The sequence below is a fragment of the Rana temporaria genome, chromosome 1 (assembly GCF_905171775.1).
Source record: "Rana temporaria chromosome 1, aRanTem1.1, whole genome shotgun sequence".
Taxonomy (NCBI): domain Eukaryota; kingdom Metazoa; phylum Chordata; class Amphibia; order Anura; family Ranidae; genus Rana; species Rana temporaria.
The window spans coordinates 605349062-605364849 of NC_053489.1; the positions used below are offsets into that span (position 1 = coordinate 605349062).

The 15788-nt window shown below is 41.4% G+C and overlaps 1 protein-coding gene across 2 annotated transcripts in view; it reads right to left on the reverse strand.

Moving 5' to 3' along the window:
* Positions 1 to 3320: 3320 nt before the first annotated feature.
* Positions 3321 to 15788, reverse strand: part of LOC120924312 (cytosolic beta-glucosidase-like) — a 126164-nt gene continuing 113696 nt past the window's right edge. For both annotated transcript variants that reach the window (XM_040335191.1, XM_040335190.1), the window contains exon 6: positions 3321 to 3727. In XM_040335191.1, coding sequence (XP_040191125.1) covers positions 3528 to 3727 — 200 coding nt within the window. In that variant the 3' untranslated portion in view covers positions 3321 to 3527. The remainder of the gene's footprint in view (positions 3728 to 15788) is intronic.

The following is a 15788-nucleotide window of genomic DNA, read 5'->3' on the forward strand; positions in this document are numbered from 1 at the left end:
CAGAACGCGGTGACGTAAAACACAACGACGTGCTGAAAAAAACGAAGTTCAATGCTTCCAAGCATGCGTCAACTTGATTCTGAGCATGCGTGGATTTTTAACCGATGGTTGTGCCTACTAACGATGGATTCCTAACCGATAGAAAAAAACCTATCGGTTAAATTTAAAACAAGTTGGCTTTTTTCAACCGATGGTTAAATAACCGATGGTTAAATAACCGATGGCGCCCCCACACGATCGGTTTTGACCGATGAAAACGGTCCATCAGACCATTCTCATCGGTTTAACCGCATCGGGACTCTATTGCTGCCATGTACATTTCTACATTGATGTCCTTTTTTTATTCAACCAACTGTAAGTGTTTTTAACCGGTATTAAACATTCCATGTTTGTACAGAATCACACTATGTGCCTTTCATTTTCCTCCATGTACCCTGGGTATGGTTTCAATTTTCCATGAGTCATCTCCAAGCTGTTGATACCTCCCTCATCTGTTATCAAGTGAAGACCTCATTGTTTCCTGTTGATCGCATATCTGGTGTTTGCTGGTACATCTTCTCATCTACATACCTAAAGCTTTATTGACCCTCTGAGCATATGCTCACTTGGTATATCTGGTAAGCCCCCCCTTCTGGTGGTGGGTATTATCACTACATGTTTAGTTCAATAAGAATCATCGTGGGTTTACAATATCTACTGTTGTAATTGGTTTATTCATCTATCAAGTTCACGTTTATTCATATGGACTTACACTTTTGTACACAGTTTTATTGATGTTGGATTTAGACAATCAGTGTCTTTTCATCATCATTTATCAGTTTATCCATTTATTGGGTTTATGAGAATCCCACGGACTTATATTTGTTTACACTGTTTCAATTGGTGTTGGATATAGACAATTAGTGTCTGTTTATCATTTATTAGCGCTGCATTTTTTGTATTTTGTTTCGTTGCTTTCCTTCATTCACTGGATTGTGTGTAGCTGCTCACCACTACGATAGCGCAGATTTATTTTTGTTTTTTGCATCAGACCATTCTCATCGGTTTAACCGATCGTGTGTACGCGGCATTAGAAGCACATTGTAAGCCAATAAAAAGCTGTTTAAGCAAAGGAAAAACAATGCATGTTCACTTTAAGCTTTTCAAGTTGGTGATGGAGACCATCACCAACTTGAAAAGCTTAAAGTGAACATGCATTGTTTTTCCTTTGCTTAAACAGCTTAAGGCATAGGCTAAAAAATAAAAGCCAACGTTTTTCATAGGGAATAGGTAGTCAGAAGTGCAGTTGCAATTCATCCACTCTTATGGTGGCCATACACTATACAAACAATCGGGCGATAATCGGTTTGTTCGTTTTTCGACCAGTTAATGGGCACAAAATCGATGATCGTTGGGACGTTTTTGAGCCAAAAAAACGAAGGACACGTTTGGAAATTTTCTGCCGAACAAACGATAAATCGGAAGGTTAATGTGTTTCCCGTCCGAACTTTCTGCACTAGGTATATGTAAAAAAAAAAAAAAAATTTTTTCTTTATGTCCACTGAGTGATTTATCGGTCATTACATGATGGCACTATCGTTTGCGCTCACGACCGAACGTTCATTTTTCAAAAGTTCGTTTGGATGATTTTTGCGTGGAGTGTATGGCCAGCATAACACTTTGGTCTGCCAGTGGACATCTAAAAAATGAAAGATCAACCTGCATCATAGTGATTGTGCACATCCTTGGCAGGCTCTGCTTAGTGAGCCAATTTGCTCTTTAACTGCTAATGGGGTTCTTCAGACCCCATGCTAGTCTACTCTAAGGTTGAGAAGCATGTATTCCTGTAACCCATGATTTGTAATTAAGTATTTACTGATTTCTATAATATACATACTATATCAAGAGGGACACTGCAAATGAATTTTGGGATGAATACTGACAAGTACTATAAGTAGGGGTCCAGCTGAGATCTGATTATTGAATTAAGAGTCCAAAGCGCTGGTACTCCTTATCTAAGGATCATGGGACTGAGCAATACAACATGGCACTGTGAGGTAGAATTCCCTGTAGTCTGTGATTGTCAATTGTGGATAACAGATATCCAGTAAGTAAGTACTAGGCTTTTTTATAATGTGTTGCACAATCTTCTACACCCTGTGTACCCCAATATAATTGGAATCTCTCTGGATTCTACACACATATTGACCAGGAAGCTTGCGTGACAATGGATTCCTTTCACCCAGCAAAGGAATCTCAGCATTCACTCTGCTGCATCTTTGCCAGATCAGATTTGCGGAGGCAGAGTCATCTGTAAATGCAATGTAGCGCCCTGCTCCCAATGACCAGGCGCTATGTCAAATTTAGAGGGTGTCAGACTCTGTTAATTGAGGTTAAATCAACCTCTATTCTGGCTATGGCTGTGCCTGGAGAGATTTCCCATTGTTTGCCTGTAGGTGGTGATACCGCCACAGGCCAATGTTGGAATTAAGGCGAGCCATGGTGTATTGGGTGTCTTTCTTCGGGAACATCCCAGTAGGAGTGGTCTCCCCGCTGGGCATGCTGGGGAAGGATACTTAAGGGGCAGATGCCATTTTACGAGGCCCTTTTCCCCTCGTGTGATTTTTTAGCCTCGGGACCATGCTGGTCCGAGGCTGCATTTTGGCCTGGTAGGCCCAGCTACCCTGACTGGGGCCTACGCCATGGAGGTGATCCTGTACTGTCTGTCCTGCGGGAGGAAGCCACTCAATGGAGGAAGCCAGGTGAGGACCTGTCCCGGAAAGGACCGAGCTGAAGGCTGGTACTTTGGGATAGGCTTGGTAACTTATTGAAGGATGCAGCGTAGCCTACAATACCTTACAGTGTGCCGGGTTGGCTTAAAGGCTCTAGAACTGTAAGGCTGGATCTTCGGGTATCAAATCCTGTGGCAGTGGATTCCGGAATCCCTCATCTGAACTTGCAACCAGTCTGTGGCAGAGACTGAGATTATCCTTGTCCCTGCATCATCCCGGATGCTAGGCCAGGTGAGAGGGGCCTATCCGGGTGAGCAACACCCACTTAAGAGAAAGTGGTGAGTGTGACTTTGAAGTTTAGAAATTTCCCAGTGATCTGCTTTGTGCGCCTGAACCTTCCCCTGATCCTTCACCCCTCTACTTCTACAAGTTGTTTGAAAATAAAAGCAAAAGAAAAGGAATTATAACTTGTGGACATTGAATTTTTTGCTGACTCTCAACCCCTAGAGGAAGAGGATCAAGGTAACGTGCAAGGCCCAAAACTAACCAGCAGCTCCTACGGGGGTAGTGCTACAGCAACAATCTGGGATATTCTACTTCAGCAGCAAATTGCTTCTGAAATCTTTTATTTTAAAACACTGATCACAATGCATTGTGTTCCAAAACCTCAGTTTCTAAGACTCCACTCACTATTAAGTAATCATTTCTTTAATGTGCAGCATAAATTTAATTTTTTGATAAGATACAACACAAAAATTGCATCATCTGTGTTACACATGAAAACAAATTAGCAGTTGCAGGAAGTTGGCACTCTGTCTACTTATAAATCAGTTCATTTCCTTTTACAACTTTGGCATACTCATTTGCTGAATAGTACGGCGTTCTTGGAAGGTTCGCCTGCGCGAAATCCACATGGAACAATCCAAACCGGACACTGTAGCCAGAATTCCACTCAAAGTTGTCAAGAAGAGACCAAGCAAAGTAACCTTTCACATTCACCCCATCCAGTTTGATGGCTGCCAACAAAAAGAGACACAATGAGTTAGATATAATTAGTGTGCAATATGTTAGTGCTGATGGTGAATTGCATGTTAAAGCTAATTTGACAGAAGATAGATTATCACAAGCAACCCATTAAGTTAGCTTAAATAAAATGCTAAAGAGTTTCAGGTACAGATAGTTTATAGATAGTTGCATGGCTCCAGTTTGGAATAATGTTAATATGTACAGTATATATCATACCCGGGCCAATGCCCCTGGAAACTACAAATCACTGAAGTAGACACCCCTACTCCAATGATCTCCACTAGCTTCCAGGACCTGTCCCGAGTGGCTGCCCAGCTACATTCTGAACACAGGAAGTTGGCTGCTCAGCACCAGCGTTATTTAGAGAATGCTTTTCAATTACTTTCCTTGAATGAAATACTAAGAAAACAAAAAAAAAGGTAAAGAAGGGATAGAAGTGTTCAGCATGATTTAAAGTCACACGCCGTGTTTTACTTTGGCTGTTATCTAGTAAATATAGTGGTTTAAAAAATAATATATCGATTTGGATTTTCTATCTTATCTAGCATTTAGCAATTCAAAGTGAACACAGCCTCACCTTCTTCACCAATATTAATTTACAAAGTGTATATTCACGTTTCTAAGTTAACAGCCCCTAATTCTTTAGTAAACCATGTCCTAGTAATACTATGAAGCACTGACCGGTAAGGAGGCATTGCAAGCTATTACAGATCTAGATCTGCCCAATAATTAGACCAGGACTGGTGGACATTTAGCAACATGGAAGTGCATACTGAGTAAAGTAAACCTGTACAATGTATATATTCAGTTTTATATACTTTACTTATTTAACCCTTTAGCTGCCACCAGAATATTGTATGTCATACATTGGCATCAGCAGGGGGTTTTGCACACAGTCCCAGCTGCTAGAACAGCTGAAATGTGTGTCAATGTCACAAGCCAACTATCAGCCTTACATGGAAGGGATCCAGCAGCTGGACAGCCACCAGATTGCTTCCATGGACCTCTCGAATAGGCACCTCTTCAGTGCACCCCCTCGCCATGTTTCCCAAGCTCTACTATGCAATCTCAATGGTGACTGAGTGTCGCCAGGTACAGTAAAGGTGACCAGCTAACATCCAATTGCTGATCTCCCCTAACTATCAAGGGCAAGGCTATCATCACTTCCAATTTCTGCTGTCTTTTTCTAATAAACCCTTGATGTCTGATCATGCTCCATTAGCTTCTTCCTGGGAACAAAGGCAAGGGGAAGTGACAGCAGAAACTGGAACTAAATCCTTTTTGCTTTTCAGTTTTTACTAGCTGGGGAGATCAGCAAAAGGACAACCCCTGGTGTCTCTGCCTTCTACCCAACTGTCACTGTTTTACCGACGTGTAAATTTTAAGGTTTAACATGTCTATTTAATCAGCACAAGTTTATCTTTTATATTTTTTCCAAAAACTGGTAATATACAGCGTTTGTGTTCAATAATATAAATGTTTGTTTATTTTTTCAGAAAATCTTCCTTTGATAAATTGTTGGGCTAATATCATGTGACATAAAAAATTGGAACTACCACCATTTTATTCTTTAGAGTCTGCTTTAAGAAAAACGGCTCTGCCAGGCGAAAGGGGTAAATAATTATGTGCCTTAAAAGAGGATCCGATGTACTGTACAGTCCTTGCACTTCACATAATGACAATAATATAATCTTTCTAGTGACATTTTAGTGGAATTTTGATTTATAGATTTGAAACACCATCACCACATTTAAAGTGATTGTAAAGGATTATTTAATTTTTTTTTACTATTTGAAAAAAAAAACGCTTCTAAATGCAAATGCAGCTAAACGCGGCATGTAAACGCGGCAAAACTGACCTTTTTTAAGCATTGGTTGCTATCTGTCAAGTTAAATCATTCAGGAGAACGTCCCATGTACATTAACAATAATTGTAAAGTAAAAGTAAAATGATAAATGGTTTTCAATTTTTTTTACAAATAAATATGTGAAAAGTGTGGCGTGCATTTGTATTCAGGCCCCCTGAGTCAATACTTTGTAGAACCACCTTTCACTGCAAGTCTTTACAAGCTCTCTACAAGCTTTGTACATCTAGAGAGCAACATTTTTGCCCGTTCTTTTCAAAAAAGTTCTATCCGATTGGATGGAGAGCGTCTTTCAACAGTTTTCAAACCACAGATTCTCAATTGAATTTAGGTCTGGACTTTGGCTGGGCCATTCTAACACATGAATATGCTTTCATCTAAACTTGTAGCTCTGGCTGTATATTTAGGATCATTGTTCTCAGGGATTTTTTTCAGCTGGAACTTGGTGGAACCTTTTGGCTCAGGCCTTCCGCTCCCTACTCACCACTGTCACTTGTAAACACATGTCCAGCTTCTGTGTTTACAAGTGACAGCTCGTCTCCCAACAATCTGTTCCCCTGAGTGGCTCCCACTGAGTGCAGGATGGGGACAAGGGAGATGCAGGTGCCGGGGGTGCACTGTGGATGCTTACACCCCTACTGGATAATCTCCCTGCAAGTGAGAGAGCTGGAGCCACCTACAGTGTGTGAGAGGTACTAGAGCCGGCTGGGTGCTTCAGCATCATACAGCAACAAAGGTATATGGAAGATGGTGGTGCTCTTAAAGAGGGGAGAAGATAGGGGCATTGGAGGGGGGTTGAATATATAGGTGAGAGCTGAAGGTGGGATGAAAGTGAGATGTGGAAGAAGGCTGAACTCCGTACTCTGTATGCAGAACACCCCTGAACTCGTGGTCGAGTTCCTGCACCTATTTTCTGAGAAAAAAAGCCCTGGTTGTCCTGCTGCAAGGGGAATCTATGCCCCAGTCTCAAGTATTTTGCAGACTCTAACAGGTTTTCTTCTGAGATTGCCCTGTATTTGGCTTCATCCATCTTCCCATCAACTCTCACCAGCATCCCTGCCCTTGCTGAAGAAAAACATCCCCACAACATGATGCTGCATCCACCATGTTTAACTAGTTGCCGACCAGCCGCCGTCATTTTACGGCGGCAGGTCGGCTCTCCTGGGCGAGAGCCCGTAGCTATACGTTGGCTCTTTTAGTGGACACTAGGGGCGCGTGCGCCCCCCGCTCGTCCGTGACTCCTGTGCGTATGCACCCGCGATTGCTTGTTACAGAGCGGGGAACGGGAGCTGTGTGTGTAAACACACAGCTCCCGGTCCTGTCAGGGGGGGAAACGCTGATCCTCTGTTCATACAATGTATGAACAGAAGATCAGTGTTTCCCCTAGTGAGGCCACCCCCCCCCACAGTAAGAACACACCCAGGGAACATACTTAACCCCTTCCCAGCCCCCTAGTGTTAACCCCTTCACTGACAGTGGCATTTTTATAGTAATCCAATGCATTTTTATAGCACTGATCGCTATAAAAATGCCAATGGTCCCAAAAATGTGTCAAACGTGTCCGAAGTGTCCACCATAATGTCGCAGGACCGAAAAAAAAATCGCTGATCGCCGCCATTACTAGTAAAAAAAATATATTAATAAAAATGACATAAAAATACCCCCTATTTTGTAAACGCTATAACTTTTGCGCAAACCAATCAATAAATGCTTATTGCGATTTTTTTTTACGAAAAATATGTAGAAGAATACGTATTGTCCTAAACTGAGGAAATTTTATTTATTTTTTTATATATTTTTGGGGGATATTTATTACAGCAAAAAGTAAAAAATATTATTTTTTTTCAAAATTGTCGCTCTATTTTTATTTATAGCGCAAAAAAAAAAAACCGCAGAGGTGATCAAATACCACCAAAAGAAAGCTCTATTTGTGGGGAAAAAAAGGACGCCAATTTTGTTTGGGAACCACGTCGCACGACTGCGCAATTGTCCGTTAAAGCGACGCAGTCCCGAATCGCAAAAAGTGCTCTGGTCTTTGGGCAGCAATATGGTCCGGGGGTTAAGTGGTTAACGGTGGGGATGGTGTGTTCACAGAGGGATGTGCAGTGTTCGTTTTCCACCGCACACAGCATTTTGCTTATACATGGCACTGGGTATGGTGAAAATGTCCCACTTCTCCTGTGAGAGGTCCTCTTTAATAATTGTCAATTAACACCTAAATGGAACTCCTAGACCATATGCAATCTCTTTGAGCAGAAATGCTAAGCCTGTTAATGTTCCTGTAATTCTTCCATTTTTTATTTACAAGAAAAAAGAATGTTTATATAAAGACAGTAAAAATATAAATACCATTCATTTTCTGAATACTGAAGAAAAATGCAGACATCCAAGTACAACTTTTATAATCCATCCAAAGGAACCATGAGAAAAAAAAAAGGCAAAGAAATGTAATAGCGTGATATGCCAATATGATTTATGAAGCACTGAAGCAGTGAAAGTAAAGTAAAAAGCAACCTTTGTGTGTTCAACTTCTCCTTAAAACTGAGTGGAATTTTAAGATAACAGACAGAATGGAATGACTGTGGATCCAAGGAAACTGGAACAAATGTGATAAGCGCTGTTTTTTTCTCAAGTTTCAAGAACATTCACTCTTACCTGAAGACTGTATTAAGAAGAAAGAGAAGAAGCGAATAGGCAAGATCTATCACACTGTTCTCAATGTATTGCTCCAGACACTTTTATTTTTTTGCTTCAACCATTTTAACATGTTAGAAGACCTTCAGCTGCAATTATAATATGATTTAGAACATTGAGTGATCTTTGCCCTGTGGGAGTTCCTGCTTCCTTTTAATAAAGTACATTACAAAACACTGTCACTTTTCAGGCTTTTTTTCTATTTAAAGAGACTTTGTCCATGCCACTTTGTCCACTTTGTCTTTTGAAAATTCCTTTGCCTTTTACATGCTTCCTTTCCTCCATCAGAGTTGAGGGTCAAACCTTGTGTAGGCTCTGTGTCATCTGGTATTAGAGCTTACACAAAGTTTATGATGTCAACCTTCTTGCCTCGTGACAATGTTCTGGCCAGGTGATTGGCCTGAGCACTGTATCTTGTCAGGAGGATGACGACAACAAGGGAAGAGGCGCCTCTGGGTGCAATCGTTTTCAACACAATTTATTATAAACACAGATAATGGCCACTCACATTTAGGTGGTTATAGTAGGCATGTAAACAATTTCCAAGGAGGGAGAAGTGGGTGTCACCCGGTCCGCCATTCACTTCCTGGTCCTGCAAGAGCGCTGTGGAGTGGAGGGAGATAGATGTCTTCTCACTACTGATGGAATGGAGCCAGCTGCGGTGGATGGATCTCAGACGAGGCTAAGATCGCAGATGGACTGGCAGGCGAGGGGTGATGACGTCACCGGGGATGCGATGCGTTTTCGAGTGTACAGGTAACGTATGACGCGGCTGCCGCACTCCTTTGTCAAGACCCGCCAACTATAGACTATAGAAGGGCCTTTATATTAGAGAACCCAGAAATTAAATTTTCTGCTTGTGTGATGGTTTCACTGAGTTCACCAGAAGTTGTGGAACCTAAGTGGTTAATCCTGTGCATTGTGTAAAAAGGCTGCTTGATCTTGGCTTCTCTGATCCTCCCCTCCTTCCACTGTCCCCTGATAATTTTGCAGCAGTCGGAGGGCAGTGACATCACTGGCGTGCGACGCGTTTCTGAGTGGGCGTACTGCGATGATGCGGCAGTCACGCTCCTTTGTCGAGCTTGACAAAGAGCGCGACTGCCGCATCATCGCAGTACGCCCGCTCGGAAACACGTTGCACGCCAGTGACATCACTGCCCTCCGACTGCTGCGATCCTTACATCTCCAGCCTTGCTCTGAAGCTCCCCCCACTGCCGCCGGCTATCAACATCATACAGCGGTGGAAAAATGTCTTCACACAGCACAGCGCCCCAGCAGGAAAAGGAGCAGATGGACTGACCTGATGACTTCTCCCTATGGATTTTGTACAATGCCTATTTGAACTTCACCAAATGTGAGTTGCCTGTACTTACCTGTTCATTAAAAATCGTTTTAAACATCTACACTTAGAGGCGCCTCTTCCCTTGCTTTTTGTTCACAGTACTGGAACATGGTTTCTGTTTCTTTATGATGGCAGCCCTGAGACTGTATATGTGACCCTTTCAACAACATTTCCTCCATCCATCCCTGGACTCTCTCCCATATATATACCCCCCTTGAGCTTGGACTCTTTTATGCTGTACACTTCCTTGTACATTATTATTATTATTACTATTTTTATATATTACCGAGAAATTCTTGCTGTATTTAGTTTATGCGCATTTTACCTGTGCAGTGTGTAATGGGAAGGGGCTGTAATGTGAAAGATCTAAGTCATTGCACAAACATTCGATTCGAACCTCTGCTGGAAGAAAATTTTACTGATCAGACCTTTGTGAATTTTTATTCAAAGTCCTATTCCACAGTACAGTATATCTGTTTTATCCGCTCTATAAATACAACATTTATTTTACAAAAATTATTTAATGTAGGGTTTTCTAAATTGGACTGAGCGTCTAGGCTAGGAGGAGTGGAGAGTAGTTAACAAGAGGGAAGTTCTACTAAAGGTTTCTGTTACATCCTGTTATGAGGCTAATGGGTTTGCATCATACTAAGAAGGGAGACACATATAAAGTAAATCGATCAATACAAAGGTGAGTTGTACATTTTCCCGATTTCTAGGTGGTGGTGTGCAGGTGTAAAAAGGAACCACGTAATGAAGTAATGAAAAGAATCCCCGAAACCATTCTTGATTGCCATACTGTACAGTACTAGTTTTTTTATTTTATTTTTTTAAATAAAGGAGATGAAAAACCAAGCTGTTTAAAAGGTCTTCATTTAATTTTTTCCACCCAAAGAAAAATTGTAGTCAATCATGTGTTAAAATACATATGAGAAAAATCCATGCATTATTAGCACCTAAAATGTGTCTCTCAGGAATGAATTAAGAAATATTATGAAAGGTGATAACATTATTTGATATTTCAGTTTTTAGCATGTGACATCACAGCTTGATGGATTAAGCCTATAGTGACACATACAGCTCCTGCATCAATTTACATTTCTAATTCTTTTCTTTCCTCTTCCTCTGCATCCTAAAAACAAACCCCAGGTGCACAGTTCAGATACAAAAATGTGAAGCCATCAGAGATATGACATTTCGGTATGCCAATTTTCTAGCCCCGGTCATAGAGAACAGTCTGGGTGGTTAAGCAGTAAAATGTAGTTTCTGACTTTCCCCAACCTGCTGATTGGACAATAAGGGGCAGATCCACAAAGAAATTACGCTGGTGTATCTATTGATACGCCGGCGTAATTTCAAAATTCCCATGTCGTATATTTGTTTTGAATCCTCAAAACAAGATACGACGGCATCTCGGCTAGATCCGTCGGATCTAAGCTGCAATTTTTTGGCGGCCGCTAGGTGGCGTTCCCGTAGAAATCCACGTCGAGTATGCTAATTAGCTATTTACGGCGATCCACGAACGTACGTCGGCCTGGCGCATTTTTTTCCGTCGTTTGCATTTGGCTTTTGCCGGCGTATAGTTAAAGCTGCTATACTGAGGCATACTCAATGTTAAGTATGGCCGTCTTTCCCACGTACAATTTTTTTTTTTTTATGTCGTTTGCGTAAGTCGTTCGCGAATAGGAATTTGCGTAGAATGACGTCACCGTCGTAAACATTGGCGGGTTTCGGTTTAATTTTTCGAGCATGCGCACTGGGATACCCCAGGGACGGCGCATGCGCAGTTCCAAAAAAACTTTGTTTACGTCGGGTCATGACGTATTAACATAAAACACGCCCCCATTAGATCCATTTGAATTCCGCGCCCTTACGCCGCGATAGATACACTACGCCGCCGTAACTTATGGCGCGGATTCCTTGTGGATTCCATTTAAAAAAGATAAGTTACGGCGGCGTAGCGTATCTTAGATACGCTGCACCCGGCGCAGATGTCTGTGGATCTGCCCCTAAATGTGTAGTAACATAATCATAAAATTATTAATAAGCTTTCACCTTCTGTAAGCATGTTTACAGTGTTTCCCCAACAAAGCAATGCTGAACCTTGCTCTCCTGCCCGAAGTGCTAATATTAAAGGGGACCATTGGAAGATAAAAGCAGAGATAATTCGGGTACCTGCACTAGATGCATTTAAAAGAAAACAAATACAATTATTTTTTATTAATATCTAATTAGGGATTCAAGTTTTTTTTTAACGGTTAATTAATTTACGGTTAATTATTTTTAACTAATATCCAACTAGTATCTAACAAAAAACAAGTTGTTCAACCAACCATTAGAATGGAGAATATGGATGCGTTAAAGTGGAGTTCCACCCATAAATATAACATTACATCAGTAGTTTTAAAAAAATGTCATTAGTCCTTTAAGAATTTTTTTTTTTTTTTTAGATGCCTTCAAAGTGTTGTTGCTAGGCAGAATAGTTCATCTTCCCTCTTCCTGCACCTAGGTGCTTAAGCTTCCTAACCTACACCGCACAGACTCCAGGGAATGTAGTGGGTGTAACTTTCCAGGAGTTTGTGCACTCCCCAGTCTCGAAGAATCATGTGACTTGGACAGTAAGGTGCTGAAACCTGATCTGAAACCTATTACACTGCTTGTGCAGCACTGAGCATGTGCGAGATCTGCAAGGCTGAAATCCAGGAAGTCATACAGTCTGGCTTCATGATGCCCACACTTAAGATGGCCCCAGTCAATTTATATTTTATAAAGTGTCTAAATGTTGTAACAACCTAACAAAACGGACCTTAGTTTACAGACTAACTTTACTAGAATACATTAAGCTTGTGTATTACAGGGGTATTTATATTTAAAAAGTGAAATTCTGGCCGGAACTCCGCTTTAAGCAACTTTAAAGTGGTTCTAAAGGCTCATTCTATGCATGAAGGTAAAAAACCTCCTCTGTGCAGCAGCCCCCCTAATACTTTCCTCAGTCCCTGATCATGTCCTATTTTTTAAATAGATTGTTTTAATAGAAATATTTTATGCATTGTTTTCGTTTGGAATTTGTGTTTTAGATACCATGGTGTCCTGTTTTGTTCATCTTGGAAGCACGGTACATTAATTGGTTGTTCGTAATATACTTTAGACCTGTAAAATAAACAATTTATTAGTAGGGAGCCAACTCTATTAACTTGATAGGTCCTGCTCCTATTTGAAAGGCTCCTACATTAAAATCTCTATGCTGGTCGGCCATCTTGAAAATGATGGTGAGGCTTGGTTAAAAGCCGGTCAGCCATATTTGGACATGAGATTGAGGCTGAGATATTTTCCAGCCTCAATGGTTCCGCCACTCTTAATTTGAAAGTGAGGCTTGGTACTCACGGGTGGCCATTTTTTAATTTAGAAACAAGGCTTGAATTTAGACTGGTCAGCCATGTTATGAAAATGAGGCCGTGACAATTTCTGGCCTTTCAGCCATTTTAACCTAAACAAGGCATGGCTTTTCCAACAGCCATCTTTGGGGGACAGATTGGGGATTGATTGGTAATTAAAGGTGACACCTCCCCTGCTGGATTTATATGTATATATATATATATATATATATATATATATATATATATATATATATATATATATATATATATAGTACCTGGATGTCTTTTACATTGATTGTGGGCTTTACATGCATACAGCGCTGTTTCTAACAAGCCATATGCGAGTAGTTTTTACCATTTACTTTTGATAAAAGTTTTATATGGATTCACACTATGTGGACTTTTTTATCTTGATTTTTTTTGCTGATATTACTGTCATGTGTATATGATACGCTTCCGGTGGAATTTGTGATTCCATGAGTAACTGATGAAACTGTATGGGTCCAGTACATCAGGATAGGATACTAATTTTAGGCTCATGTGACTCTGCAATAAAGTCTGTTGGTTCTGGAAATCTGGTAAGGGTCCATTTTTTTAATTAGTACCCCCTTACATTAGGGTCCCCAAATATAGTCCCCCCCTTACATCATGGTTCTCATCAGAGTCCCTTCCCCCCTTACATCAGGTTCCTCATCAGAAGTGAAAGCCTACTGGTATAAAACCTCAGTCTGCACTGAGTCTGAGGATACACCACTGACCCTAGCTGTGAGCTGGATAAAAGCTTGTAGTGGGCCAGATGTGGCCCATAGGCTGTTGTCTGGAGACCCTTAGGCCCCTTTTACACAGCGGATCAGTAATAATCCACCCTGTGAACCTCCGCTTGCTCAGCGGGGATCGCCCCGTTGATCCCCGCTGAGCCGACGGATGACAGGGTGGTCCCCGCACACTGTGCAGGGACCGCCCTGTCTTTTCTCCGCTCTCCCCTATGGGGGGATCGGATGAACACGGACCGTATGTCCGTGTTTACCCGATCCAATCCGCCAGGCGGATGGAAAAATAGGTTTTTCCTCCGACACACCTTGGCGGATCGGAGTAGGTCGGATGTCAGCGGGCATGTCACCGCTGACATCCGTGGCTCCATAGAGGAGCATGGAGCGCCCGTTCAGGTCCGCCTAAAAAACTGGCAGGCGGACCTAAACGGGCGCTCTGTGTGAAAGAGCCCTTACTCTAACGTTTACCAATAATTAGGCAAAGATCAGAAAAGATAGAGTAAGGTGCAGTTTTGGGATAAAACTCATTGTTAACCACTTGACAACTGGGCACTTAAACCCCCTTAATAACCAGACCAATTTTCAGCTTTCGGTGCTCTCACAACATTGTACCCAAATTAAATTTTCGGCCTTTTTTTCACACAAGTAGAGCTTTCTTTTGGTGGTATTTAATCACCGTTGGGTTTTTTATTTTCGCTATAAGAGAAAAAAGACTGAAAATTCTGTAAAAAAATTAATTTTTCTTTGTTTCTGTTATAAAATTTTGCAAATTAGTAGTTTTTCTTCATAAATTTTAGCCAAAATTTATACTGCTACATATATTTGGTAAAAATAAGTACAAATTGGTGTATATTATTTGGCCTTTGTAAAAGTTATAGAGTCCACAAGCTATGGTGCCAATATCTGAAAATTGATCACACCTGAAGTACTGACGGCCTATCTCATTTCTTGAGACCCTAACATGCCAGAAAAGTACAAATACCCCCCAAATGACCCATTTTTGGAAAGAAGACATTCCAAGGTATTTAGAAAGAGGCATGGTGAGTTTTTTGAAGTTGTAATTTTTTCCCACAATTCTTTGCAAAATCTTTGCGGGGTATTGCAGAGTATTGCGGGATATTGCAGAGTATTGCGGGGTATTGCAGAGTATTGCGGAGTATTGCGGGATATTGCAGAGTATTGCGGGGTATTGCAGAGTATTGCAGAGTATTGCGGGATATTGCAGAGTATTGCGGGGTATTGCAGAGTATTGCAGAGTATTGTGGGGTATTGCAGAGTATTGCAGAGTATTGCAGAGTATTGCAGAGTATTGCGGGTTATTGCAGAGTATTGCGGGGTATTGCACAGTATTGCAGGGTATTGCAGTGTATTGCGGGGTATTGCAGAGTATTGCGGGATATTGCAGAGTATTGCGGGATATTGCAGAGTATTGCGGGATATTGCAGAGTATTGCGGGGTATTGCAGAGTATTGCGGGATATTGCAGAGTATTGCAGGATATTGCAGTGTATTGCAGAGTATTGCGGGATATTGCAGAGTATTGTGGTATATTGCAGAGTATTGCGGGGTATTGCAAAGTATTGCAGAGTATTGCAGAGTATTGCGGGTTATTGCAGAGTATTGCGGGATATTGCAGAGTATTGTGGGGTATTGCACAGTATTGCAGGGTATTGCAGTGTATTGCGGGGTATTGCAGAGTATTGCGGGATATTGCAGAGTATTGCAGGATATTGCAGAGTATTGCGGTATATTGCAGAGTATTGCAGAGTATTGCGGGGTATTGCAGAGTATTGCGGAGTATTGCGGGATATTGCAGAGTATTGCGGGATATTGCAGAGTATTGCGGGATATTGCAGAGTATTGCGGGATATTGCAGAGTATTGCGGGTTATTGCAGAGTATTGCGGGATATTGCAGAGTATTGCGGGTTATTGCAGAGTATTGCGGGATATTGCAGAGTATTGCGGGGTATTGCAGAGTATTGCGGGATATTGCAGAGTATTGCA